The sequence below is a fragment of the Excalfactoria chinensis genome, chromosome 5 (assembly GCF_039878825.1).
Source record: "Excalfactoria chinensis isolate bCotChi1 chromosome 5, bCotChi1.hap2, whole genome shotgun sequence".
In the NCBI taxonomy this organism is placed as follows: Eukaryota; Metazoa; Chordata; class Aves; order Galliformes; family Phasianidae; genus Excalfactoria; species Excalfactoria chinensis.
In genome coordinates, this window is record NC_092829.1 from 36,803,359 (window position 1) to 36,830,831 (window position 27,473).

The 27,473-nt window shown below is 39.1% G+C and overlaps 1 protein-coding gene across 4 annotated transcripts in view; it reads left to right on the forward strand.

Annotated features, from left to right (window-relative positions):
* The window catches only part of GALNT18 (polypeptide N-acetylgalactosaminyltransferase 18), a 212,047-nt gene that overhangs the window by 20,324 nt on the left and 164,250 nt on the right, over positions 1-27,473 (forward strand). The window contains exons 1-2 of one of the 4 annotated variants that reach the window (XM_072338532.1): positions 6,200-6,675; positions 6,768-7,033. In XM_072338532.1, coding sequence (XP_072194633.1) covers positions 6,799-7,033 — 235 coding nt within the window. In that variant the 5' untranslated portion in view covers positions 6,200-6,675; positions 6,768-6,798. Of the gene's footprint in view, positions 1-6,182; positions 7,034-27,473 lie in introns of those variants that run through there. The other 3 variants (XM_072338533.1, XM_072338534.1, XM_072338531.1) reach the window with 3 other exon arrangements.

Genomic DNA, 27,473 nt, shown 5'->3' on the forward strand with positions numbered 1-27,473 from the left:
GGCAGTATTTCCAGATGCCTCATAGCTTTTCCCTCTAAAATCTTCATGCTTTTTGGTTTCATTCCAGGTTTTCATTCGTACATCAGCAGTCTGATCTTTTTAGTGTAATCCATATCTCAATTAAACTGCTGCTCTATTTCCTCATGTTACAAATATCAAGTCTTTTTTATTTTTTTTATTTATTATTATTATTTTTTAACTAACTTACAATTGTTTAAACTGCTATGCACGTGGTATAAAAGTGAATTCGCGTTATGATTCCAGGTTGCATACGTTTGTTAAATTCCATTGCCAGTGCCCACTTGGTTTTGATTATCTTAGTAACTGAGAACTTGTTGATTTACACAGGCCATTCAGAGATTTGGTCAAGCCTAGGTCCCTTGGTCCTCTCTCTATTTATACAAATAACTCTCACTTATGTTTTCTCCCTCCCCTATTATTGCAGAATTTGTGAGTAAGTAGTTATTTCTTCAGCCAGTGTTCAAAGGCTGTGTCTCCTTTGGTATATGTAACTCTGCTGCTAATTGTGCCGGGAATGATACAGAGTAAAAGACCTGTTTTTTTTTTTTTCAGGAAGACACAGATGTTTTTACAGAAGTAGATGCTAAGATTTTGTCTGCTACACATAACCACTGAGAGATCTGTGGAAGTATTCATGTTTCATCCTTGATCCTCATGATCCTCATGCTTGAAACATGAACTATCATGCTTCCATAATTTCAACAAGTTGAATTGTTATCTGTAGCCTGTGTTGTTGTGTCTGTCCTGTGTCAAACAATGAGATGCATTAAGCTGTGGTTCCATGAAAACACAACTGTGATTTCCTATCTAGTTTCAAAAGATTGTTTTTAAGTGTTATTTAGTGCTTCGAGAGCGACAGGTCATGAAAATGTAAACTAGGAAATTTTAATCTTTAACTGATGCAAGCATATTGACCCAATAGTTATGTGGAAGCCAATTGTTCTATATCATCATCTGTCATTTTCTGACCTTCTTGTAGAGGATGTGTTGTAAGCTTATGCTAGCATGACATTCTGAGATAAGGGACTCGGTTAAAAATGAACATTTCTGCTGTGCTCAAACTCCATACTTTAGTGCTATTGAACAGTTGTAAGAGGAGAGGAGTGAGCTTGATTTGTTATCCCAAAGGCCATAGAGCATATGTATTCCACATAGGAAAAAAAATGCACGGAATGTGATTGTTGCACATCAAAAGAGAATACAAATATGACTCAAATATATACCATCTGGAATATTGTTATTTAGTAAGGAAAAGATCTGATTGGAACCGTGCCTGAGATTCTTAGGGTTTTTTTTCATTGTGTTTTTTTATCAGTGCTAACTTTTTTTTTTTTTTAATTTTTTTAAATTTTTTTAATTTTTTTAAATAAAAAGGTTTATTTCAGTTATTTTCTTTTGCAGTTCTAAAATCAGGAGTGTCACATTAAATACTAAAGACTATTAATTTTTGAATAAATACCAAGTGAGCTGTACTGCCTGGTGCTGTACTGGCTGTTGAAATAAGTCTTGGCCTCAGTCCATTTTTTCCTCTGCAGGCTTCCTCTTGGCTCATTTAGGTAACTTTTGTAGTTGTCTCCCCTTATGAAACAAAAAGAACAAGTCTTTGGGAAGTATTAGTATGTTATTAGATGTTCTTGCAGCACAGACCAGTGTGATGTTCCAGGCCTTATCAAATTTAAACTTCCATGTCTTCTCATACTGTGAAAGTTGTTGTAATACCAAAATGAACTGAAATGCTACTTGTTGTGGAGCAAGTTTCGTTTAAAAGTGGTGCAAGGAGTTTCATTATTTGTGTGATTTTTGGTTCAAGGCTTTGCTTCATTTTGTATGCAAGGAGTAGCTCAGAGGAGAGTTTACTCCTGGGCATGGTCAAGTCTTTTATAAAAACAAACAAAAAAATCCCCACATCTCCCAGAACTGAAGTGTTTTTCTGCTACTTAATTAAAAAAAAAATAAAAAAATCCCCAAATGAAAAAACTAATGTTTTCTATTTTTACAAATGTAAATTATTAGTTTGCTTAGGCTGTGGCTGCAATACCTGATGAAATAATTTGTTATCTCGAAAATTGTATCAGTAATCCTGAAGTGTAGAATCCATGTTTCAGCTGAATTACATGCTTGGACAAAGAAAATGCATTTGGGAAAAGAAAACACCCCACAAAAGCAACACAGAGTTACTTCTGAGATTCTATCCCTCAGAATCACTCAGTAGTGATTTATATTACCTAGGACTCTCTTGTAAATCGGCTGAATGCCATTCCTCTGAAACAAAATGAACATCTAAGCTTGCAGAAACAAACAAAAATCTTTCTAAGGAGCCTAAAAGTCTGCAGTTCTATTTCTCTAGGATGAAGAGTGATTGTTTCTTCTAAATTCTGTCTAGATAAGTAGATCTTCTTATGAGTAATTGAAAAAAGAAGTCATACCCCACTACTTACTGAATTTTTCAGAAACTTCAGGTAATGGCAAAACAGTTGACATCAGATTTAGGTGGGAGATGGGCTACAGAGCCTTCCTATGAGTTTGCTCTCCAAAAGTTTTTGGTACTTCAAGTAAGGAAAAGCTTCATTTGTGCATTAAAGATTGGTTCAGATAAAAAGAACAGAGAATAGGAACAAATGTTAGTGAGTTTGTTTAAGAAAAGGAAAAAAAAAAGATGGTTCTGAGTAGGTCTGTGTTTGTAAACACATGCAGACATCAGAAAAGCATGAAAATACTATACCAAGTCATTCACTGTATTATGCTCTAAAGCTAGCTGCACATGGTTGCAGAAGTCATCACCTTGAGTGGCTAGTTGATGAAATACCAGCATGTGAGGGAGCCTACACCTTGTTTATTACTGAGCTGTATATGAAGCAAAAGGCCTTTGTGACTAGATCTCTGAGAAGGCTGACTTGAGGCTTGGTTACATTCAAACAGAAATGTGCGGTGGAATCACAAAGAAAAACCTGAGAACAGGATAGAAATCATATGAAATAATGCAACAGTCTGGGCTGTCATGTAATCCTTTTGGAAGGACAAATGGACAAGATAAGCCTAGCAAACACTGAGAATGGAAAATGCTATCTGAAACAAAACCATAGACCATATGAGGAGAGGCTGAAGGAGCTGGGACTGTTCAGCCTCTGGAGAAGCAGAGGCTCAGGGGAGACCTTATTGCTCTCTATCTCTTCCTGAAGGGAGGTTGTAGTGAGCTGGGGGTTGGCCTCTTCTCTCGTGTCATTAGTGATAGGACCAGAGGGAATGGTTTCAAGCTGTGGCAGGGGAGATTCAGGCTGGACATTAGGAAAAATTACTTCTCAGAAAGAGTGGTCAGGCACTGGAATAGACTGCCCAGGGAGGTGGTGGAGTCACCGAACCTGGGGGTGTTCAAGGAAAGACTGGATGTTGTGTTGAGGGACGTGGTTTAGTGGGAGCTATTGGTGATAGGTGAACGGTTGGACTGGATGATCTTTTAGGTCTTTTCCAACCTTGGTGATTCTATGATTCTATGAAATAGTAAGAAATTATTTTTTTTCCCCCACTATCTCAAGTGAAACAACATAGTTAAAATCAGACATTTAATGACGTTTAATGACCTGCATGGTAGATTGCACTGCCTCAATAGACATTACAAAAAACACCACTGATGTTTAACAGGTCTCTTAGACCTTCTGCCTTCCTCATAATTTACATGTTTTAATCCATTTGTCATTTTCTCCCTGACTACTGTTGTGACTGGCAGCACATCTTTTCTCCTATTGAGGCCATTTTCAATTTTCATTTCAATTAGATATAAAAGTGGACCTTCTATATATCTATATAAAGCCTTGCACAAATTCTGGATTGTGATACTACACAATAAATCAAAGTTACAAAAAGCTTCTATTCTCTCAACAGCAGACTCCTAGATTTATCCAAGTCTGTGTAAACTTAAAACAACAAACTTAAAGCCCTCTGAAAATCTCACCAAGAAAAAAGCCAACCAAAAATAAACCTTATGAAGACAGCAGTGCATTATGTTGTTAGCAGATAACTGAAAAACACTGTATTTTTAATAGTTTTTAATAAAGCACGTGGAGTGTTTGCTACAAAGTCAGATGGGGTTGTAACATTAGCAGCAGTGAAACAGACTCAAATGAGGAGACAGAAAGTGACTGTTCTGCTGTTGAGGAGTCCAGCTTTGGTGGTAGTAGGAGAATGTAGCGACAAATGACACCATGTTTTAAACATGATCAGAACACCTTTGGGACCAAAGGCCTAACAAACGATTAAGAGTTAGTATGATAAAAGGTTAATCCATTATGTGCTGTTATGTGCAACCAATTAAGCCTGCTAGATGCATTAACCACCTTTTTTGAAACCTTGCAGATTTGCTGACAGTCATTAGTAACAAATGCCACTCGTAATTGTTTGTAAAAGCAGCTAGTTGTTTGTTAACATTTTATAAACCTCAGTGCAAATTATAACTTTATTAATAGTTATTACTTGTCCTTTAATTGGAGTGATTTTAGGGAAGTTTTGCTTTACATTGGGAAGTTCAAGGCCAACTGGATTCTGTCTAAATTGCCACAACTGAAGAACAGCTTATTTTGTGACTGCAGGCAGAACTGACACAAATTAAAGCAAGTCTAGATAACACTATTGAAGACTTCAGTGATGTGATCTAACTGCTCTTGGTTTGCTACCAGATGTGGAGCTGTAACACTGAAGTATAAAGATAGGATACAGGGAAATAAATGATGCTACAGAAAAATGTTAATCACAGATGAAGCAGAGCAATTAAGTTATGTGATGGAGCTGAATTAGTGTGTTCTGACAACATTTAGCCTTTTATAAAGCTTAAAAATATCCACCGACTTGTTTGTCTTGCAACCTTTTCTGTATTTGTTAAATATTTTTTCCTAAGCATGTGGATGTGTACTGCTTCACATTCAAATGCCTTAAGTTATATTATCTGATTTCCAAAGGAGCTTTGTGATGCTAGCCTTCCTTAGCATTTCGCTGGGAAATGTTTGTAATTTGACCCATATTTCAGTTAGTTTTCACAGAGGCTTAGAAGACTGAGGAAACTGTTTTTTGAGCTTCATTGGCAGAGTGTACTGCAGCTTCCACAGGCTTTTGTATGTGTTTGAGTATCCGTGGTTCTTACTGTTTCTATGGAGTACCAACTGATGGATAAGAAGAGGTCGTTCTGCCTTTTGGCCGGACAGTTGCCTGCATTCTCTCCTGAATTCTGGCATCCCCAGACCCAAGTCAAGTCATCTACTTTTATTTCTGATGAGATATTGAAAGGTTTGTTTGGGATATTGCTGGGAAGCTAATGTGTGCTTTGTAGCAGTGAGTCCCACAAGCTGCTGTTCTTTCTGCAAACAGGATAGCCCTAGTGTAGTAACAGAAGAGGCATCTACTGAATGCCTATGTAAAACTGTAGCACGATCCAAAGCATCTGTTACTTCTTTTGCTGCATAGTAAGTACTTACAATTGTTTGTAGTTTTGAGATCTGCCTCAGCGTTCCCAGTACTGACCATGCTAAATTTGACTTGAGACGGTCTCCTCGAAGCCAGCTTCCTGCTGCAGAAGTCCGTATCTAATAGGAATGGAAAATACTTCAAAAAGTAGATAATGAAAGGCATGAGGTGGAGAAGCGTGAATATACTGAAATAAATTGGGACTTACTGCTACTGCCCCTGATCCCGAAGCAAATTCTGGGCAGGATGTGCTCTGATAGAGTGTATTGTGGAAGTCGTGAGGCTCACTGCTGTTGATGCGGGCAATGGTGGGTTATTAATAATATAAGCCCCGCGTGGGGTAGGGGTGGGAGGGGCAGACAGCAGGCGGATCGAAAGCAAAGCTGTTCTAGCAGCTGGGTGGTCGCTGGCTGGTTGGAGCTGTGGAACCAATAGCTCAGATGAGCCGAAGGAATTCCTACGGTTTACGCCCCCTTCGGGCAAATGGATGATTCTCTGTGTGAGCACGTATCTTAATGATAGCGGCTGCTCTCTCTAGGCAAGCAGCACAGCCGGGCACCTAGCAGCAAAGCGGCAGCTGCCCGCCGTTTCCCATCTAGACTACCGACTGGTTGCAGGCGGCTCCCGAAATAGAGGGGCGGCAGCCGTCCCCGCCCTCTCTCCGTAGTTTGCAGCAACGGCGGAGGGGCCCCACCGCCCGGCTGCGTGTGTGTGTGTGTGCGGGGAGCAGGTGGGCCCCGCCGTAACCCCGCCCCGCACGGCTCCCCGGCGGCCATACGGCCATGGCAGCGGCCGTCGCGCCGGAGCGGGCTCCTTATTGGAGGAGGGGGCCGTCAATCCGCGGCCGAGCAAGCCCCGCTCTTCGGCGAGCCGCTTCCCTGGTCTGATTCTGGAGCTGCGGCCGGTCGCGATGGGAAGCGGCGTCGGAGGGAACAAAGTTTGCAGCAGTTGGGCACTTGGTTGCTGGTGGCCGTGATGCTCGCGGCGGGATTCGGTGCCTGAAGGAGCGGCGGCAGCCGGGCGGTCGGCACGCCCTGCGCTCTGCCGCCGATGCCGCTAGAGCAAAGTTTCAGCTATTTTCATGTGCAAAAACCCTGGATTCTAATTATCAGCCCTCCCCGCCCCCACCTCTCCTCCTAGGTAGGCGACAAAGATTTTTCTTCTGTGGATCGGAGAACTTTTTGCATGGAAATTTACTGACTTGTGAGTGGTCACCGCTTCGGGGAAAGGATTTATTTTCGTCGCAGTTGATATTTTTTTATGATTTTTATTTTTTTTTTTTTTTTTGGATTCAGGATTTTTGGAGCTATATGGAGGGATCCCAGCATGGTGTGCACCAGGAAAACCAAAACTTTAGTGTCCACTTGCGTGATTTTGAGCGGAATGACTAACATCGTCTGCCTGCTGTACGTGGGCTGGGTCACCAACTACATCGCCAGTGTTTATGTGAAAGTGCAAGAGCCGATCTCAGAGAAAAAGTTAGAGGAAGGCAAAGAGGACACTTTGCGGATTATAGAAAGGCTGGACCATTTGGAAAATGTCATCAAGCAGCACATACAAGGTACCACCTTACTCCTCCCCGCGTTGCTTTCCCCCTCGCCCCACCCCGCTGTTTTCTGTGCGCGGTCTCCCATCCCCTCCCGCCGCGTTCGGGCAGCGTTTGTGTGTTGCGAGGCGGTCGCGGCGGCGATCGGAGGGGAACCGCGCTCCTCTGCCCGGAAGCGGCCGGGGCTCCGCGGAGGCTGCGCTGCGTATGGGAATGCCCGGCGGTGCCCGGCTCGGGGATGCTGCCTGCGCTGCCGCTCCATCCGGGCCGGGGCCGCCGGCGGGATGGAGCCTTCAGCCCATTAGGAGTGGGAGCGAGGTGCAAAGGGAGCATCTTCGCGTCTCGCTGTCATCGTTCTGCATTTGTTATCTTTCTTTTGCCAAAATGCGAATGCAGTTCTTATTCTCCTCCCATGCCAGCCCGTGCGCTAATCCGTTTGGAGAGTGTGCGTGTGTCCGGCTGTGCTCAGGGTTTTCTACTAGTGCTGCTGAAGCGCCTGGGGCCGCGCGGGGTTTTAACTGGGACAGTCTCTCGTTTGTGTAGTGTCTTTTTAATTTGATCTCCTTTTAAAGCGAGCTTTGGGAGATGAGTTGAGGTAGGCAAGTGATGGGAGAGATGATGATGATTTCCTGAGAGCTTTGGGGCTTTACGTGACTTTGCAGGGCGATCTTTAGGTATTGTATCATCGGCATGGTGTTGTAGTCACTCTATCTGCTGAGTGCGTTGGAAAGTAAGAAGGGTGGAGGGTGAATGAGAGCTCCATGGGGACCATCTTTTTATACTTCTGCAGAACCTCTCCTGAAGGTTCAGATCCCTCCTAAATCCATACAGGTAGAAGCAAACCACTCGGTAAAGGATACCTGACACCAGGGCATGAAAGTTCACCTGCCTCCAGGCTGCTTTGGCTAGCTGGTTTTCTGGCAGCCTTGAGAAGGGTGGAGCGGGCAGGCTGGCTATTCCCACGTGAACAGGGCTTCTGCTTAGCGCTGCAAATTGTATTAATGCATTTCTTAAAATATGATGCATCACAGTTCAGGTTGCCAGTGCTCTTATTTCTCAGATAGTCCTATAATTTTGGGTAAATTACTAAAAAACAACAACAAAAAAACAACAAAAAACCACCAAACCAGCAACAACAACATAACAGAAAAATGCTAAAAAAAGATAATGCTAGTGTTGTTTTTTTTGTGTGTGGGGTGGTGGAAGGGGAAGTAGGATGAGTTACAGCAGCACCTGCAAGTTTAATTTTCTCTCATGCAGTCCTCAAGTGTTTTTTTTTTTTTTTTTTTTTTTTTTTTTTTTTTCTTGAATCCTGAAGTTGGTTTTGAAAAAGAAACAATAAATGTGTGTGTGTGCCAGTGGAGTGCACTGTGGAAGCATGTATGAAGGCAGCGGTTTTTCAGTGGTTATGTAGAGAAAATTCATTGGCTTTCCATATAGAGTTAGAGCATAATTCCATATTGTTGTTGTTGTGAAGCTCTAATAGCTTTATTTCGAGGAAAATGACAGTCTCCATATCAGCATGTCACTTGGAACTGTGATTCTTCTCAGAGTCTTAGAGAAAGGGATACTTAAGTCAGGAGAGGGTGTAGCATTGGAATAGAGCGTAAATATGATTAGTGACTTTCTCTGACCGTGTAAAAACCAAACCAGGAAATATTTCCCTTCAATGTTTGCATGAACATTGGAGAGAATCTTCTAAAAAATATGTAAGTGAACAGTTTGGTAATAAGTACATGAGTATAGCTGGGGGTGGGGGGAAGTTTACAAAGTTCTCCTACCTTAATGAAAACAGTTCTAAAAATAAACAAATAGAATAGTTTGGGTTTGTTGTCCTTTGGCTGACTTCCTGTGCTTGTACTTCTGCAAATCATAGAGGTTCACAAGAAGTTTCTCTGCTGGAGACTGCAGAAGATGATGTTAACTTAATTGGGTTTTGCTTTAGTATTGTGAGATGCTCTGACTTCTGGGTCATGTTGCAAAATTCACTGTACTCATTGGAGGGAGTACTTCAAGCACAACAGCTTGACAGTCATGTTTAAGAAATTACAAGTTTGGGACTCATTGCCATAAGCTGTGTAACCGGCTGTTATGGTGGTTCTGAATTAGATATTGAGAGCTAGCTGTAGTTTGCTGTAAAGGTTTTGCTTTACCACGTCTATTGTTTTTGTTTAATGTTGGAGAAAGGTATCAATAGCTCAGTTGTTCTGCAGTGCTGAACAGGTACAGAATTAGCAAGGGTAATAGAATCATGTTTTGTGGGACATCTTGCAAATACAAGGAAGCTCTAACTGAAGTATTTTCCACATGAGGTTACTTTAATATTAATTTATAATTTGTTTTCTGATTGAATTGTTTAATTAGATGGCATCAGGGAATTCCTGTAGCATATCAATTACAGTCTTGGAATATCGTATCATCTATCCCGGAAATAAGAAGGAATAAGAGGTGGCTGCATAAAGAACAATTTTTAAAGTAAGCAGTCTTTAAGACATATAAGTAAATACATTTTAAGACATGGCAAGAAAACGCCACGACTAGTATGTGTCTTATGTTCAGAAAGGACAGAACAGAGAGGGAAATACTGGTATTGGCCAGGAATGGAGAATCAGGTGTAACCGCTATATTGCATGTCTTGTACCTCTGTGTATCTCCACTTCTGCATGTGTTTAAGGGTAGTCGTTTCTCTGCAGATGTTTTCTGGGTGCTACTAATGAAATAAGAGCACGTGCTGCTAACTGTGTTTTCTCTGCCTTTATGGTATTTTCTTTCCTCCTTATGTGTTAATTTATGTTGTGTAGCCTATGAGCATGCTGTGTGGGAGTCAGGCATTTGTATACCGACCTACATGCTAAGCTCTGTGGGGCGGGTTTGGTGGCACTGCAGTCTAGATAGGCAGTATAGATAACAGAAAGAAGTATTTGGTGGAGTGGAAGCATGATGCTGGGACTGGAATTTAAGCCTGCGAATCTTGAGTTCTTTGCTTGGTCTAGCCCAGTTTACGAGATAATCAAATCACTTTACCATCTTATCCTTACCATTTTACAGTGATGATGTCTTGCATATTTTTCTATGGTAGTGTGTTGTATTGACTGTGTAAATTCTGTTTGAATGCTACCTATTTGGTACTTGAAATATTTTTTCCTTGTAGCTACAGTTGTATGTTTTATGCTAGCAAGCAACCTGCTGAGGGAAACTTTGTTTCCAGTGCCTTTTGAGTTTGCAAATAAGAGTTTTTTGAGATGAGTTGTCGTGTGTGTGTGCATAGGAAAATGAGGAAGAGGTCAGGTCAGTAGTTTTGTGTACAATGCAGTCTTTACCGTGCCTAACAAAGGAGTGTGGCAAGTGTACCATCTATAATTCTCAAGCTTTATTACCAGAAAGAATACTATAAAGGACTGAGCTAATGGATATTGTCTTAAATGAAATGTATCTTTTCCAACCTAAGATATGAAATCATTTTTTTCTTAATTTTATTTGATAACAGTATATTCTGTCAAGTTCACAAGGAACATACTGGATCAGAGAGCTCTAAGCACCCATTTTATTCAACATAAGAGTACTTTAGACAGTTCAAAACATATAATTCATCTTAACAATGCCTCACATATTTGCTCTGTTAAAGAACTTTCCTAAGTTGTGTTTGCATTTGGAAGATCACATGAGCACGAGGGATGCTCTTGATCAGATGCTTATTTTGTAACAAGGACGAGAGGAACAGTGCTAACAAGAAGGTATTAATAAGTGTTTTCTGCACCCTAGCTTTAGGCTGGGCTGTCACAGGTGATGAGTTGAAACATTTTGCTTGGAAAGCCATGCTATGGTTAAGTGTATACCTGTGGCAATACCTCATGCCTGCTCTCTTGTTTGTCTTATGCAGTGGTTTTATATTTTTCAGCTTTCTAGTTTTAATCAGAAGATGTTTTCATTTCAGCATTATTTTTAAAAATTCTGGTCTATGAAATCTATGAAATGAGCTTTTTCACCACTTGAGGATTGAGAATTGTGAATTACATACAGTTAATAGTAGATCTAAGTTAAAGTTGAATTGCAGATACACAGTTTATCTCTGGACCAACTGAATTCATAGTTCAGACCAATAGATGGGTACTAGGACATCTGTTTTTTTACTAGGAACTTCATTCCTCATCTTTGCATTCTGCAGCATCTGTTGTCATAACTAAATGGCATGTCAATGACTATGTGCTTACTTGGGAAATTTCATAGCAGAAAAGACATGGGTTATTTCTCAGTCTGCTGCTTAGAGTGCTTTGCTCAGTGAATTTATTTCGGCTATTGTTAGTTGTCCTAATCACCCTTTCATGGTCAGCTGGGAAGGCAGAGATCTCCAGGGTGTGACTCATTCCCTGTGTCTTGGACAGGTGTTAGAATGGAAGGAGTTGCTTTCAGAAATGAAATATTGAATTTGGGAACTAAATCAACCCAGACTTTTAATTTCAGCCATCTGAAGGTTTGGGTAAGTTAATACCATATTCAATGTCTGCTTTTTATTTATTTATTGGTCTCAAACATCTGCTTTGTGATGGCTCTCCTTTGCAGCCTGGCTAGCTATGTGGATTCAATCAAGTCAGACTTGTTTTGATTTGCTGGTTTGTACCCCATTTCTTATTTTCATGGTAGTTTCCTTTTGGGAATTGTTAATTGCAGAATCTCCCCAGCTTATTTCCCTCAAACACAAAAACATCTAGGCATATTTGTTGTTCAGTGGGGTATGTTTATTCTGAGAAACAAATCAGCAGTAAACAGTAAATAGCTCTGGGAATGTAGCTCCTGCTCTGCTACAGAGGACCCTATATTTACCGTATATATACCAGCAAAGAGACCTACTGTCCCAGTGTAACTAATAGCAAAAGAAGGAACTACTCGGATATGTAAGACATGTGGGATTAATCTCATTAGTTTTTCTCCTTAGGCCGTGACTTTTCTAGTCATTCTAGATTGCTTCATGTCAGTGCAGATTAATCTGAATTTAACTTCAATGTCTTTTCATTCCATTAGGAATGGATGTACTAAATAAGACTTGAACGTAGTGTTCTCAGGTGGAGAAGAGTCTGACTCACTTCAAGCATTGTTCAAGAATCGAGTAGTTTAGGGACAATGTGCTCAAGAGTTAATGACGTTGGTTAGACTGACTGCAACTCGATCACTTAGTATTACTGCTATTGAAGCCACCTTTTGTGTGCGTGTGTGCTATTAATATAATTGTAAGGGGACTTAAGGTGTTCTTTCTTGGTTGTTCTTGAGTCAGAGATTTGTTAGGACACTGTAGCCAAGGCTGAGGAGTTCTAGTCTACATTTTATTATTGCATTTATAACTGCATTTTATTACTGGAGATTGATTCTTTTCATGATTAAAGATTACTGTATTCATTAGGTTTATGCAATATGAGTAGCATGAAAATTACTTTTTCCTCCCCACCCAACTCCACCTTCCTCCGTTTCTTTTTTTAATCGTGCTTTTTGAGCTAGGAAAAAAAAAATATAATATTAATACAACTACTGTGTCAGAATATGCTGCAACTCTGTAGGTGGAGAAGGAATCGGTGTGGATTCTGTTTCCTTCAGAGCAGACAATTTCTGTAGTTCACAAGAAAGTCTTCACAAAAAGCTAATGTATATATATCAGGAACAGAGGTTGAAAACTGTGATTTCTGTGCTCTCCTAATAAGTTCTCTTATTGCTAAGCTGGACAGTTTTGTCTTTTCAATCTGAAACTGTTTATTTTTGTGGATGTTTGTTATCTCTGAATTAATGGCACAGCTTTAGTGAAGGTTGGGTTGTACCATGGTTTTTGAGCAGATGATTTATGGGCTGTGCAAAGATGGTGATAGCTATTCTGCTTGAGGCTCTGGACTCAGCTCAGTGTTTCGTTTATGTTGTGTAGATATCATGTAGGGAAATGTTGCTCCCATTGACACAAGGAGCCTGCGGCAGTGCTGGGATAGAGACTTAGCACTTTTGTGTTTCTTTTAGAATGCTACTCTTTGTACTAATGAGTAATTTTGTTTATGTGACTGAAATAGAGGTAAAAAGAAATGCAGAGCAAGACCTGTGTGAAAGTGAGCTTGGCCCTGGTATCACACTCTATCAGGGCACTACTTGGTTTAAGATTTCACTGTAAATTCTACCACTTGGGCGTACTGTGGCCTGGAGATACTTCTGGTCTGCTGATTCACTGTTGCTGCATGAAAGACATACAAAAAGAGTGGACAGAGGTGACTTCTATCAAGGCCAAAGACTTGAAAGAGCCTTTGCTTAAAGGAGCCTGGAGTTGAGGCAGCCATATGACGAGAAGTGAATACTGTCTTAGGTATTGAGACAGCTGTGGCAGTTGTGAAAATGGCTGGGCTGTTTTCCCCGGCATGCCAGAAAATCTTCAGTTGCCATTAGAATGACCCAAGAATTTGTCACTCAGCTGTTAATGTGTGGGGTGTGACAGGATGCAGCAGCGTATGAATTGTCTCTAAGTGGTTAACAGTGGTAAGATTGTGTTGTTAGATCTGCTTGGCTCAGAGACTGGAGAGTAGACTTCATGCAGAATGCAGTGATGTTTTCAGATTGCTCCCTAGTCCAGTGCAGATACTGAGACTACTACTACTAGGTGAAGTAATTTTACTGGTCTACAACTGAGAGACCCACTTCTTCTAACAAAATTTTGTTCTAATGCAGAAGTGAAATATTGGATTGTATCTTGTCGTGCCTTCACTGAAACAAATTATTTTGTCTGATAGACTGTTTTAATTTCCCTTACTGGTTTGCATCTGAAATAGTTTTCTAATCTTCCTCATTTTATCCCTAAGCCATGTTGTGGGCGGAGACCAATATAATTTCCATCTTCTTTTGAGGAATCCTTCTGTGCTGCCCTTAGCATTCCACTGCTACCTCCACAGTCTCTCTTTAGTAACTTTCGGGCTTATTTTCTAAGGTCTTAAGAAATAGCTCATTAACAGGCTGTGTGGTTGGATGGTGTGGACAGACACTGAAATTGGCAGTTAACTGAAACTTAGTGTTTTCTCTTCATGCTGCTACCATTAAATCTATTCTGTGTCCAGTTATACAGTTCTGCTGGGCAGATGTGTTCTCTGTTCAGTAGTAGTATTTTCTGTTTTTCTTCTCATAAATGTTCTCTGCTTAACTGATGTTTTCTAACATATGCTGTTTATCACATGAAGTCTTGAGTTTCTTGAGGTAAATATTTAGGAATCAAACCCATATCTATAATTATTATAGCTCTTCAGTGCCTCCACTATTTGGCTTTTAAAACAGAATACTCCCATTTCTTTATTTGCTTTAAAAAATAAAAATAAAAAATGGAGATGGAAGGCCCAAGTTGCTACCTTGAAATTTTCAGCCTTTATAATTCCAGATTTTGTCATTTCAAGTCCCTAATGAATTCTTACTATTTCCTTTACTGAAATTATGTGAAATATAATATATATATTATTTCTATTACAATAGCACTTTGGCAGATGGTGGATATCCCAGCTGTCTTGCAGTTAGCACTGTGTACCTAGGTGTAGAGGAACACTTGCCTTGAAGAGATTCTGGTCTCCATGGATGAAGGTCAGCAGGAGCTAGGCAGAGAAGATGAATATAGAGAACTAATATTGCAGATTTATTCAGATAATTGGTGACAGGTTTGAATCGCTGCTTGAGTTGCTTTAATGACTCAAACAAAAGGACTTCTCTTGTCCCATTTGTAATAGCTCAGAGAGAGCGTGTGAATCGCGCTCCCAGCTGCGGCACTGTTGGGTAGGAGCCATGTCTGCTCTCCTGCAGTAGGTCTGGGCCTGACTGATATTAATTTGAGTTTGATGTGAGCTCTGAAGTATGAGGCAAATATCTTTTCCAACATGCACATTATAATAAGCATACCTAAAATAGCACATAATTGTATAATCCTCTGCTTGGTTCATTTGAAAATCTGTGTTCTCAGTGACTTTGTTAGTAATGTGGGACAGAGTATGGAAATCCTATTATAGATTTATTTATTTATTTATTTTCACTCGCCTAAATTTCCTCCCATGTTTTAAATGTGAATGTTGGGATTTTTCTTTTATTGGAGCTGTCACAGGTGATCTCTGAGAAAAGAGGATTTCTATAAGCAGCTTTCTGAACAATGTAAGGAAAAGTGAGAGTATTTCTAGGTTGTTTTTTTTTTCCCTTCATAGTTAATACGGTTAATATGCATAGATAGAAGGCAATTGTGGACTTCAGGAAGATAATACAGATTTTTAAGCTGGGAAAAGAGCTGTCTGTTACCTGGATCTACCTAGAGATCTGTTTCATGAATCATCCAAATAATGCAGTGAATTACTGGCCCCCACTTTCATGGCAGATTCACATTCCTTTGAAGCTTTTCTTTCTGCATCAAGTCATGACTTGCCAAAGGCTTTGCAAGATGGTTTGGTGTGCCGCAGGTAAAAAGGCTGTCAGATAAACTTTTCCAGCAGAGCGCTCAGTGAGTTTGTACCTATCCATTACGGAATTATAATGGCAATAGCTATGGTTAGAGAAAATACCTTTCAGGATTTGTGTGTGCTGGATAAATAAGACGTAAGAATGGGCACATGGCATAGCTCTAAAGATGGTGTTGTTCTATCTGTTTTTCTTGGAGGTATTTTTAATTTAACCATCTGTCTATTGCATGATCATGCCACGCGTGTGATTGCAATAACAGCATTTTCCCCTTCAACTTGTGCTGACAGGAATGTTTTAAGCAGTTCATGAAGGGTGGGGAGAATAGTATGCTGTCATTTCTGTGGTATTTCTTACACTAGATGGATTTACTTCATGTGTAACAGTTTGGAGGATGGGAGGGGTTGAGGAGGTGAAAAGTACAGAAGCTAAAGGCTGCATAAGACTATGTGAATGTTCTATACCTTTTTGCTTAATATGAAACTACTGTGAAGCAGAAACTCAATAGCTTCCACTAATGTTATTGAATCTGCTGAAACAAGACCCTGAGTTTCTGTGGAGTGGGAAGGAACAATGTGGGACTTCTGATTCTGTTCTGAAAGCCTTTTACTTTCTTTTTGCTTTCAAAATCAGCGATTCGCAAATACAAGTCTTAAATTCATTTGGTCCAGTTTATGGAGATATTTTAAAACAGACTATCTAATCTGAAGGATGTGTAGTCCCTTCAACTAAAAATATTCAGACTGCATGTGGTCAGAATTTCATAAGCAAGACACCGCTTTTGGCATGAAATTTGTGTCACTATTGATTTCCTCCGTTACTAGCAGGTATTGTTTTGATATTCTTGTCTGTCAAGAGGCAGCAGAGTTAGCACCCTGACTTTACAACATGATGTACAACATGATCAACCATAAAGGATTACAACATCGTTAAACTGGGATGTAACAGATTTTAAGCTTGCTTTTAACTAATATTTTATTGTGGTTGTAAAGCTCTGTAAGTTCAAATTAAATTTCAAATTCTTAAGTTTGAAAAACAACCCACTCCACCTCCTCTTACCCCCCAAAATTAAAAAATAAAACAAATTCCAGATACATGTATAAAGTTGTTCGTAATGCCAGAAAGACTAAATAATGAACATACACGCTTAAAGGAGCAAGACTAGAAAAAAATGGTGGCAAAATGGTGACCGAAGACCGTTATATTTGGGTAGATCATTAGTCTGGATGTCCTGTGTTAAAGGTGGGAAGGATCTTCATCACTGTCTGTTTTGAGCTGGCATGGAAGAGTCTGTAAATGGTAACAGAGACAGTCAGAGAAAGTGGGAGCATGTTTACATAATATCTCAGTATGGTGGCAGTGTGAACTGACTTCTGTAGTCTGGGAGTGCAAAGGGTAGAGATATTGCCTGAAGTGTGTTAGAGTCAGGTTTTCCGTTGTTACTCTCTTCTGCAGTGACTGTGTAATTAGCTGATGGATAGAGAGCAAACCCTATATGTTGCACTACTTATTAGCAGAGACTTGATGCAGGATGATTGACTGCTGTGGAATACGGGGTCATAGAGTGAACTGAGAGTCACATTTATTGATTTCTTATTTCAAGAAGCAAGCAAAGGTAGAGCTTCTTACATTGCAAGTTCTAGCTCTTGAGAAAAAGTTTAAATCATTCAGACTTGGATTCTCTTCTCATAATTAAGAAATAAGCTACTCTTGGAGACATTGTAAATTGATGAAAGAGGGAAGACTCCTTGTTGTGAGGAAGCTGGGAGAGTTGAAAAAACAGAAAAGGAAATGTAATGTGGTTGTAAGGCTTGAAACAACTCTTTGTCTGCTTGCAGTAACAATATGTCACCGTGTTTTGGCCTGCTTGACAGTATGTAGGAAATGCCTTTGATTTTTGTAAAATTGCACGTAATTTCTCAACTTTTTTTGATCCTACTGATTAAAGCTTTTCTGCCTTGCATTGAGTCATTAAGCGGTGAACTGTCTGCTGAAAAGAGGCTGGCAGTGTTCCCAAAAACTAACAAAAAACAAAGTTTAGTCTAAATATATATTTAAAAGAATGTTCCTACCTGTGTTCTGAAATGAAGAGGAAAACAAAATTTCTGATACAGTGTTGTAAAAGTTGCCTGCGCATGGTCAAAACTATTATTGTCTTTGTAAGGGAGGAAAGGAGTCATTGACGTCAGTAAAAAATAAATAAATCACACAGGGTCCAGACCATACAGAATAAAAGTTACTTTACAAACTCTGTTACATGTGGTTGTGTGTATTTTCACCTACATGGGTAGTACAGGAATTGATGCCTAATCAGGCATTTAGCGTTGCAACCAGTGGTGAAAGGCTGATCACGGTCACTAGCTCTGTGGACTGAAGTGTTGTTAGAGTAGGCCTCATTCCCACCTCTTCTTCCTCCCCCTCCAGCTTAAATTCTGATAATGCAGTAGGTGGCAAATACAAAACTGGCACAATCATTCAACTATAATGAAAAAAATAATTTTCATGATTACCAATGGTTTTCATTTTTTTTTTTTTTTTAATTATACATTATCTTTCTTAGTGATGACTGGCTATGTTGAAGTTTTCATGCGAAGTCTTCATATAATGTGAGAGAAAATTCAAATCCTGGTAGGGACTGTTGTGTCTTAAGGTTTTTCCCTTATGTTTAAAACCAGCTGTTGAGAAAGACAAAACTTTGGTGGTTTTCTTTTTTTGGTATTGCATTATTTCCACACAACGGAGGCTTCCTAGACTGAGTTATCAGTTATTATGAATGTACCTGAAGTTCTTGCTCTTAAGTTCTTTCTACCGAGCTAATGTAAGTCATTGTCATGCCACAGTAAGTCATACATTTGAGATACTGTGAGGCTTCCAGATTGGAGGGATGATTTGTGTGGAACTGATTTTTGTTCATTTTTAAATAGTAATTTCTGCTGTCCATTCAGTCCAGTGCCTCTGAATTCTGCTCTGGCTATTTAGAGGCCAGGTTGGTCTCAGAAAGGTTGGATCTTACTTGCTTGTGCCTGTGGTGATAGAAGAAGAGCAGCAGCTCCATGTGTGCAACTGGGGCTGAAGCATAAAGAAGGAGTTGAAAAGGAAGAACTAAAATATTATCAAGTATAAAAGGTAATGTAATTATTACATGGGTTATATAAAATAATGTGTCAAATTGCAGGCAGTGAGAAATACTTAGCAGTGTGCTCTCTGACTTGTGCCTGTTTTAAAACTTACACTTAGATATCTAGCTAGCAAGGCTGTTCTTGCATGTGTCAATATATGGCTGCATAACTGTCTGGCTGACTTTGACAATGAACATAGTGCAAACAATATGAGACTTTCAGCCACAGTGACAAATTGTGACGCCGCAAAGCCTGTCAGGAAAAAAAGAAGTGATGAAATGACAAGGTAGGATGTAGCAGCATAACTTTGCTATATTAAGTTAATAAAAGAAATGCATTTTTTCTTTTAAAAAAATCATTTTTAATGCATCTCTCTTACTCTCTATTTAATGTTCCTGCTCCAGATTTATTAAGAATGACTAGTAATTTGCCTTTCTGCTGTTTGATGAGAACAGATGTTATTTTCTCCTGACTCCCACGCACCTGGAACTGGCAAAATTCCCTAAGCTCATTCAATTATCATTCAACAAGCAGGGCTTATTCAAGCAATTTACCTATAAGGGCCAATTCAGTGCAAGGTGGAAAAAAAATACTCTTTCTACTGAGTTTCATGTAAACTGGAAAAATCCAGCTCACTTCCCTGAAATAAGTATCTATTTCTTTACATTAATAAAGAAAAAAAATTAAAAAAGGGAGGGGCAATATTAGTATGTAAAGCGTATATTGCTTTATATGTTCTCAAGATCCAGTTTTCAACTTAACAAACTACAAAGTCTTAGTTGTTTTTTAAGAAGGAAAATAAACCTGAGCTCCCTCTTGCAGGGTGTTTATTTTCACTGAACTGCACACCTGTATAAATACAGTGATTTCTTTTTTTTTTTTTTCTTTCTTTTTTTTTTTTTCTTTTTTTAGAAGACTTTTTTCAAAACGACTATTTATCCTACTCTAAACCTTGTGGACATATACTGTAGCAAGTTAAGAGTTCTCAGCTAGTGGACGCGGGGAACATGTATATAGTAGTGGTTAGGAAAGGATAAGTTTAGTCATGGGGTGTTTCAGCCAACTGTGCTGGAGTTTCTTTATTGCCTATCTCTTTGAAAGGAAGATTAAAGAAGGAAATCATTGTGGTTTCACTTGGCAGGTAGCTCAGCACTACGGTCACTCATTTGCTCCGCCCACACCCAGTGAAATGAGGGAAAGAATCTGAAAACAATGAAATAGAACTTTTGAGGTGAGATAAAAACTATTTTCTAAGACAGGAAAAGGAAAATAGGATATTAGTTATGATAATTAATTACTACAAACAAGTGATGCACAATCAATTGCTCACCACCCACTGAGTGATGCCCAACCTGTCCCCATGCCCTGCTCATCAACAACTAAAAATATTGCTATATTATTGGCATTGTTTTTCTCCTAAAGCCAGGCACTGTGAAGGAAAAATCAACTCCGTTCCAGCTGAAACCAGGACAGAGATTTTGAAAAAGTCTAAATGGCTGTCAGGAAGATGTGTTAAAACATGTAATAAGCCAAATCTTGATGACAGCTCGTAACATCAAAAAGCTTAAGCAGGAATGAAGATTTAATTTCCCCCCATCATCTTTGCCCGCTTTATTTACCAGAACTCAGAAGCAGTGGTTACACCTTGTACGTGATGACAGACTTCTGTGATGTTGAAGGATCAAATCAAAGGAATCTGAACGATGATCTTTTTATAGTATTGACTTTTAATAGAACGTCTTTCTGTGAATCCTGTGCACAAACTAATTTTACTACTTCTACATATTTTCTTTATTTATAGTGATTACTTTCAAATTGGAGAAATCCAGAAGAGTGAAATTTCTATTCTGTTCATAAGGATAAGCAGGCTGTGTATGTCCACAGGCTCTTTTTTGGTACATTCTCTTTCAGACAAGATACCTGAACTCTGAAGTAACATAGCACAATGTAAAGTTCTTCTCTTTCTTACTCTGTTATTCTTTGCCAGGCACTGTTACCTCTAGTCCTATTGCTAGTTCCCTGGGAAAAGAGGCCAACACCCAGCTCACTACAGCCTCCTTTTAGGTAATTGTAGGAAGTAATAAGGTCTCCTTACTGGCCTCCTCCAGACTGAACAATCCCAGCTCTCTCAGCTGCTCTTCATAAGCCTTGTGCTCCACACTCTTCACTAGCTTCCTTGCCCTTCTTTGGACATGCTTCAAGGTCGCAATGTCTTTCTTGTAGTGAGGGGCCCAAAACTAAGTGCAGTACTCAAGGTGTGGTCTCACCATTGCTGAGTAAGTAGGAATGATCGCCTCCCTGCTGACCGCACTATTTCTGATACAAGCCAAGATGCTGTTGGCCCACCTGGGTGCACAGCTGTCTCGTGTTCATTCAACTGTTAGTTTTTCCTCTGTGTAGCTTATGTACAAATGTATGTGCAGACATGTGCATATATTTGCATACAATTATACTTCAAGAAGTAAAAGAAGAACTAAAAAATCATTCTTAGTTTGTTGACATTTCCTTGGACAACTGTGATATCACAGAATACTAGATTCTAGTTCTCCTTTACTATTTAGTAACACAATGACAAATTTGCTGTTTATAGAAGGGTAGTTGGTTTATGTCTGGCTAACCCATTCAGCATTTGAAGTGTCAATCCAAAAAGAGAGGTGCAATTTCCCTGTTACCTAAGGTGGGCTTTTCTTTGAAGTTGCTGGCTATCAGTAGTCTAGTTGGCACACAGTTGACCAGACTGTTCACTTCCTTCTATCTCAACAGCTACCTGAACTATGACTCGTTAGTGATTAAATTTACCATGCCAGATCTGCCTTGTGTTTCTCTAGAGCATTGTGCTAAATATTGTTGCTTTCTAGGGCCAATTTAATGCCTGTGCCAGCAGCACATTATAATTCTGTTATGGCATTTGGGTGTGTGTCTGCCCATGGCTATTTCACATTCACTACTTGTTTATTTTCTGAGTGTAGTTATAACATTTTAATCTCAGATTTGAAAGTTGTAAGTGTGCTATGTTGCTATGATGTGTTGCTGCTCCTACTATGAATACTTCAAATAATGGGCAAGCTATTATAAAATTCTGAGGAGTTCATACAATAAAATTTGCTTATTATATAATTGCTTAAAATCATTAGTAGTAATGTTGATATTAAAATGAAAAATCAAGTATCTGCTTGGTTATATCATCACCTGTTATAGAACTGTAGAAGGCGTAGGTTGGAGAGGACCTTAAAGACCATCTAGTTCTGACCCTCCACCATAGGCAGGAATACCATCCACTGGGTTGGGTTGCCTGTGAAAAGTTGGTCCCCTTCCTTCTGTCTTGTTACTTTGGAATCTGATTAAGAAAACTGGGTTCCTTTCATAAGCCTACCTTTCTGGTAACTTTGGAAACTAGTAGTTAAGTTGATGAGAAGTTAAAAATCTTGGAAAAAATTATCCCTATGGTATGGTTCTTTCCTTTTGCCTGTTGGAAAGTTGCAGTTATTATTGCTTGTAACCAGAATGTGTATATCAAAAAGAACCCCTGCCAACCCACCCCCTCCCAATAACTTCCTAGACATTGTGGAGTTTTCAAAGGAGCTCACTTAACCACAGAGACAAGTTTGTAAGAAAACTGTCATTATCAATTCTTGGGCTCATTTGTGCTCATTGACATGTTCTAGTGTCTTTTCTAAGCTTCTTGAAAAGAACTCCTATGCAGAAAAGGGACTATTCAGTCTCCTAGTGAGACTAAACTTCACAGCTAGTACTGCAGCGCATTTGCCTCCTAAGAGCTAAGCTGAATTTTGATTGTAGATGACTGAGAAACTGGGACACAGCAAAATTAGCAGCAGCAATAGTAGTAAGAGAGTCGTGCTTTCCTATCTTCGTATATATTGTGAATAATGTTTTTTGAGCTGGGCATCCATTTACCTCAGTTTCAGAATTTCCTGTGACAGTGAAGGTCTACAGTCATGTGGTCTCACTGGGATTTAGTAATCAGGCTAGAGCACTTCAGTGTATACGCATCTGGTACGTAAGCACACAGTCTAGGGGGAGATGGGTTTTCTTAAATAGCAGGTAAGATTGGAAAATGAAGAGGATCACCCTATGCAGAAAGTGTTGTGAAGCCCTTCTGAATATTTATAGTTATGTAAAAATGTATGTGCTTATTTAGCAGGTCTGAAACCTCAGAAGAGCTAGTTCAGAATAAGAATCTTCAGATCGCTGTTCATTGGTCTGCAGGATATATTTAAAAACATTTGTATAGCTGTAGGAATGTCCAGGGGTATCACTTGACGAGGAAGAACAGCTTCTGTGTTATGCATGACCTGTAAACACTCATGTTGTGGTCCTAGACATACACCATAGATAAAAATTTCAGTGCTTGTATTCTTAGAGAGTCATTTCTTTCACCATCCAAATTATCTTCATATTGTCTTGTTATGTATTGTTCCCCTCACAGAACAGATGAGACTTTTTCAGCTAAGGCCATGGTTTTGTCTTCAGATCAGTACTTCACCACTTAAATTTGCCAGTTGATTTTTGCATAATTATTTGTGATTTTACTGGAACCCGAACTTCAGAACAGGTATTCAGGTAATGCTCTTACCTTCCTTTGCTAAGGGGTGGTTAAGAACACAAATAATGCTTGCTTCTGGCCAAGCTGCAGTTACAAAAGAGTTTGACGTGTTACTCCCTCACACTTGTGTTTTCTAATTATTCTCAAATTAAGGCTAGCATTATAGCACGTACAGCTGTTTTCAGTGAAGTCTGCGTCCTCTTTGCTCAGTATTTTAAGATGTAAATACCGGCTCCTGGACAAGACTAGAAGATGATAAGATTTTCTGAATTTGTGGTATTTTGTTTGCAGAAAGACATTCAAGGTTTCAGTCTGGATCTTTGCAGAAATTGGAGCAGACTTATTATTGCTAATAGGGCAATCAGATCTGTCGAAAGTCTGCCCCTCTGAATAGCGGGATTAATAATCATAAATGGTTCTCCCTCCTTTTGATATTACTGGTGTTCTTCTGCCAATAGGTGGGGATGATTTTTCTTTCGTTCTGGCACAGGTGACACATTTGTCTTGCTGAACTGATTAATATCCTCAAACAAAAGCTGCAGTGTTTACTGTTCTAGAAAGAGGCTTGTCAAATCCAATCAATCATTATGTTTATGTAGCAAATTGTGTTTGAGGTACATTGAGATACATAACTGGTCCACGTATTAATATTTTTATGAAACAAAACACAGAAACCTGACCGTGTTTGGAGAGCTTTACAGTGAAGAAAGTTGCTGAAACAGTGTTTGCAGCAGGAGGATGTGTTGTTATATCTTTAATAAGTGATTATTTTTTTCTTTTATAATAGAAATTATTTCCCTGATTCTATTAGCGCTTTTCTTTGGTGGGTAATTTGTTTGACTCCTCTTGCTTAGCATCAAATTATAGGCTAAGTGTTCTGGTAAACTGCTAATTTGACCTCATGATGGTTTTGTGTATAGGCACTGACTGCGTCCATTGAGACTGACATTGTAGTGTTTTTTGCTGTTACTAGGTTGGATGAGGTTACTCTTCTTTTTTTTTTTTTATGTTTGTTTTGTTTTTTTGCATTGGACAATTCTTAACCTTTTAAAATAATGAGAAACAAGGACTTACAGGAAAGACACTACATTTCTTTTTGAGAGCAGCTGTTCAGAAAAAACAAGTTGCAAAGTGTGGCATAGTTGGGGAAACTCTGATAAGCCATGTTGTTTTCAAATCTGCTACTTAGCATTTCATTAGCAAAAGTTCAGCTAGCAAGCTGTAGAGATGTGAATTGTTTGAACTTTAGAATCTGAAGATGCTAAAAAAAGGCGTATTCCACTTGCTGACTATGGTATGGTTGCTTTCTGAAGCATGTGCTTTCTAGGATTTCCTGTACTTTAATTGAGTGCTATAGCAAAAGTTTTAGAGCCTGTCAGAAGGTCTTCCTCAAGTAAAGTCCAAAAAATCACAGTAAAATGAGCGGATTTTAAGAATTGTAATAGTATTATATGTAAGCAAGAATTCTTGTTCTTTAGGGTAAGCTGCTGCTTGTTGCAGTAGAACACACTTTAATTCATGGGTTGCTAAGAATTCTCTAGATACTTTATAACTGACAGCAATTGCTTTTCTTTTAAAAGTTGCTATTCATTAAAATCTTTAAAAGTAGTTTGCCAAAATACAATTGCTGCTAAATCTTTGACTGGAGAAACAATAAGGGGAATTACTGTAGACAGCTTGGAATATTTTCCAAATGACTTGAGGCTTCTAGCACTATAAGGAACTGCAGTTTGGAAAGAATGTTAGCATTAATCTGATATGATAATGACAGATTTGAGGAGTGTAAATAGAAATTCTTGTGTGTGTGAACACTTAATCTCTGAAACCTATCTTTGCCATTTTCATAGGGAGTGTCTGAAATTAATATATGTTGATATTTCTACAGCTCATGAGTTTTGTTTAATTATAAATACCTCTGTGCAGAAGTTTCTTAATGTGGGCTTAAAAGCAAGAACTTTTTCCTTTCTCTTGCTGTTCCCAACATCCTTGAAACACTGGCCTTTATTCCTTTATCTGATTAAGATGGTGTTTACTCAGAAGTGCAGTATAACTTACAGAGAATCTGGGTGACCATTTACTCTGTTAATATCTTAATGCCATTAAGCTTGTGTTAATGGCCTCTGTTCCTTGAACATTTTCCTTCTAGTGGAATGACTCAGGCTGCTGACTCTGTAGCTGACTTTATTGTACACATTAAATTACAAACAACTTCCTGGGTCTCAGCTCTTTATTCTACAGATTTACATCAGAAAAACTACCAAATCAAAGGTCTCTACTTCAAACCTCCATGGAATTTTACTCGCTTGGTGAATTTAACAAGCGGGCTTCATTGAGAAGGGAATTTGGAAATTTCTCATTGCATACAGTTGTGTCTTCCTCAGCATGTAGAACTTCCCATAGTGATACTCCATAATAGAAGCATCTGGTTTTGCACATTTGATTTTTCTGAATTGGAAAATCTATGTTGTGTCATGCACAACTCCCTACTAAAAGTGAAAAGCAGATATATCTATATCTATATACCTATACCTATATCTATACCTATATCTATACCTATATCTATACCTATATCTATACCTATATCTATACCTATATCTATACCTATATCTATACCTATATCTATACCTATATCTATACCTATACCCACATGTACACACACACACACACACACACACACACACACACACTGTTGGAGATCCACTTACAACAGCATTGCAGCATTCTGATGTATTTTGTGAATGAAAATCCTTAATGGTACCTGTTCTTGTGTTGTAGTTGCTCAGATCTGATGCCAAACTGCTGGGGGTGGTGTTGGTGCTCTTTGCATTTGAACTGGTAGCGCTTTAATACTGATCTGTATATATACTGTATACTGCTGTATACTGATCTGCTTTCCGCAAAGATTGTTCTCAGTAGAAAACATGGAGAGGATATCTGTAGGTGTCATTTGCCATTTTCATTTAAGAAGTATGATATTGTTTCATGAATAGTGACTAAGTCATGTCTTCAACTTTCACTTAGTTTGTTTTTTTTCTTTAAATTGATCTACATGTCCAAGTGACAGAGGGTAAACTTTCTGTGTCGTGACTTCCAGAATGCTGGATTAGGGTCACCAGTATCTTTTGGAGTGCCTTTTTCTTTTTCTTCTCTTCATGTTTTCTTTGAATTGTATAGTACTTGACTCTTTCTGAGGTTTCTGAGGTCCTTCTTAATCCTGTAGCCCTACTGATGAGATCTGTACAGAAACAGCATGAGTGAGATTACTATAATGTGCTCCACTGTCTGTTTAATAGAAATGAATTTCACTTTGACCATGTTGTTTTTCTAAACCAACCTGTAGACTGTCTCTTGAGCACTTTTTGGAAAGCTACAGGTGGAATGTTGACTGTTGAGTTTTTATGACTCCGAAAAGCCTGGGTAATTTATTCTGTATATTCCAGATTATTATTCTCCTGGTTTCAGCTGAGATAGGGTTAACTTCCTTCATAGTGGCTGGTGCTGTGGTTTGGCTTCAGGAGAAAAATTATGTTGATAACACACCAGTGTTTTAGTTATTACTGAGCAGTGCTTATGCAGAGCCAAGGTCATTTCAGCTTCTCATACAGTCCAGCCTCTGAGAAAGCTGAGGGAGCACGAGGAGTTGCGATGGGGCTGGGCCAGATCACTTGGGCTGGCCAAAGGACTATTCCATAGCATATGGTGTCATGCTGAACTGTAAAACCTGCAGGAAGTTGGCCAGGGGTGGCTTCTGCTGCTTGGGGACTTGCTGGGTGTCAGTTGGCAGGCAGTGAGCAATTGCATTGTGCGTCACTTGTTTTGTATATTCTTTCATCATTGTTCTTATTTTTCCTTCCCTTTGTGGCCTATTAAACTGTCTTTATCTCAGCTCACAGGTTTTACTTATTTTTTTTTCTGATTCTCTCTCCTATCTCTTTGAGGGGGAGAGTGAAAGACTGACTGTGTAGTGCTGAGCTGCTTACTGAATCAAACAATTATGAATGAATGCATAATAGTTTCTCAATCATGGAAAAATAAGATTAATGTGTGCATAAAACATAGTTAAAATTTCTTTTGACACTGGAATTGATGACTTCAGCTTATCCTTGTGCGCCAGTGAAGATGGAAAGGGCAAATGTTAGCTCTTCTCCTTGGGAAAATGGGCTAATTCTTTTGTGTAAATGCCTGACCGCATGGAAGTAATTCTTTCATATAACTGTTCCTAAACTACAAACAGTTTTCTGGGCTTGGCATGTATTTAGTTACTTTCATTTTATTGCTTGCATCCATTGCACTTATCATTACTTGGTGTTCTATACAGGTGTTGAATTAAGGT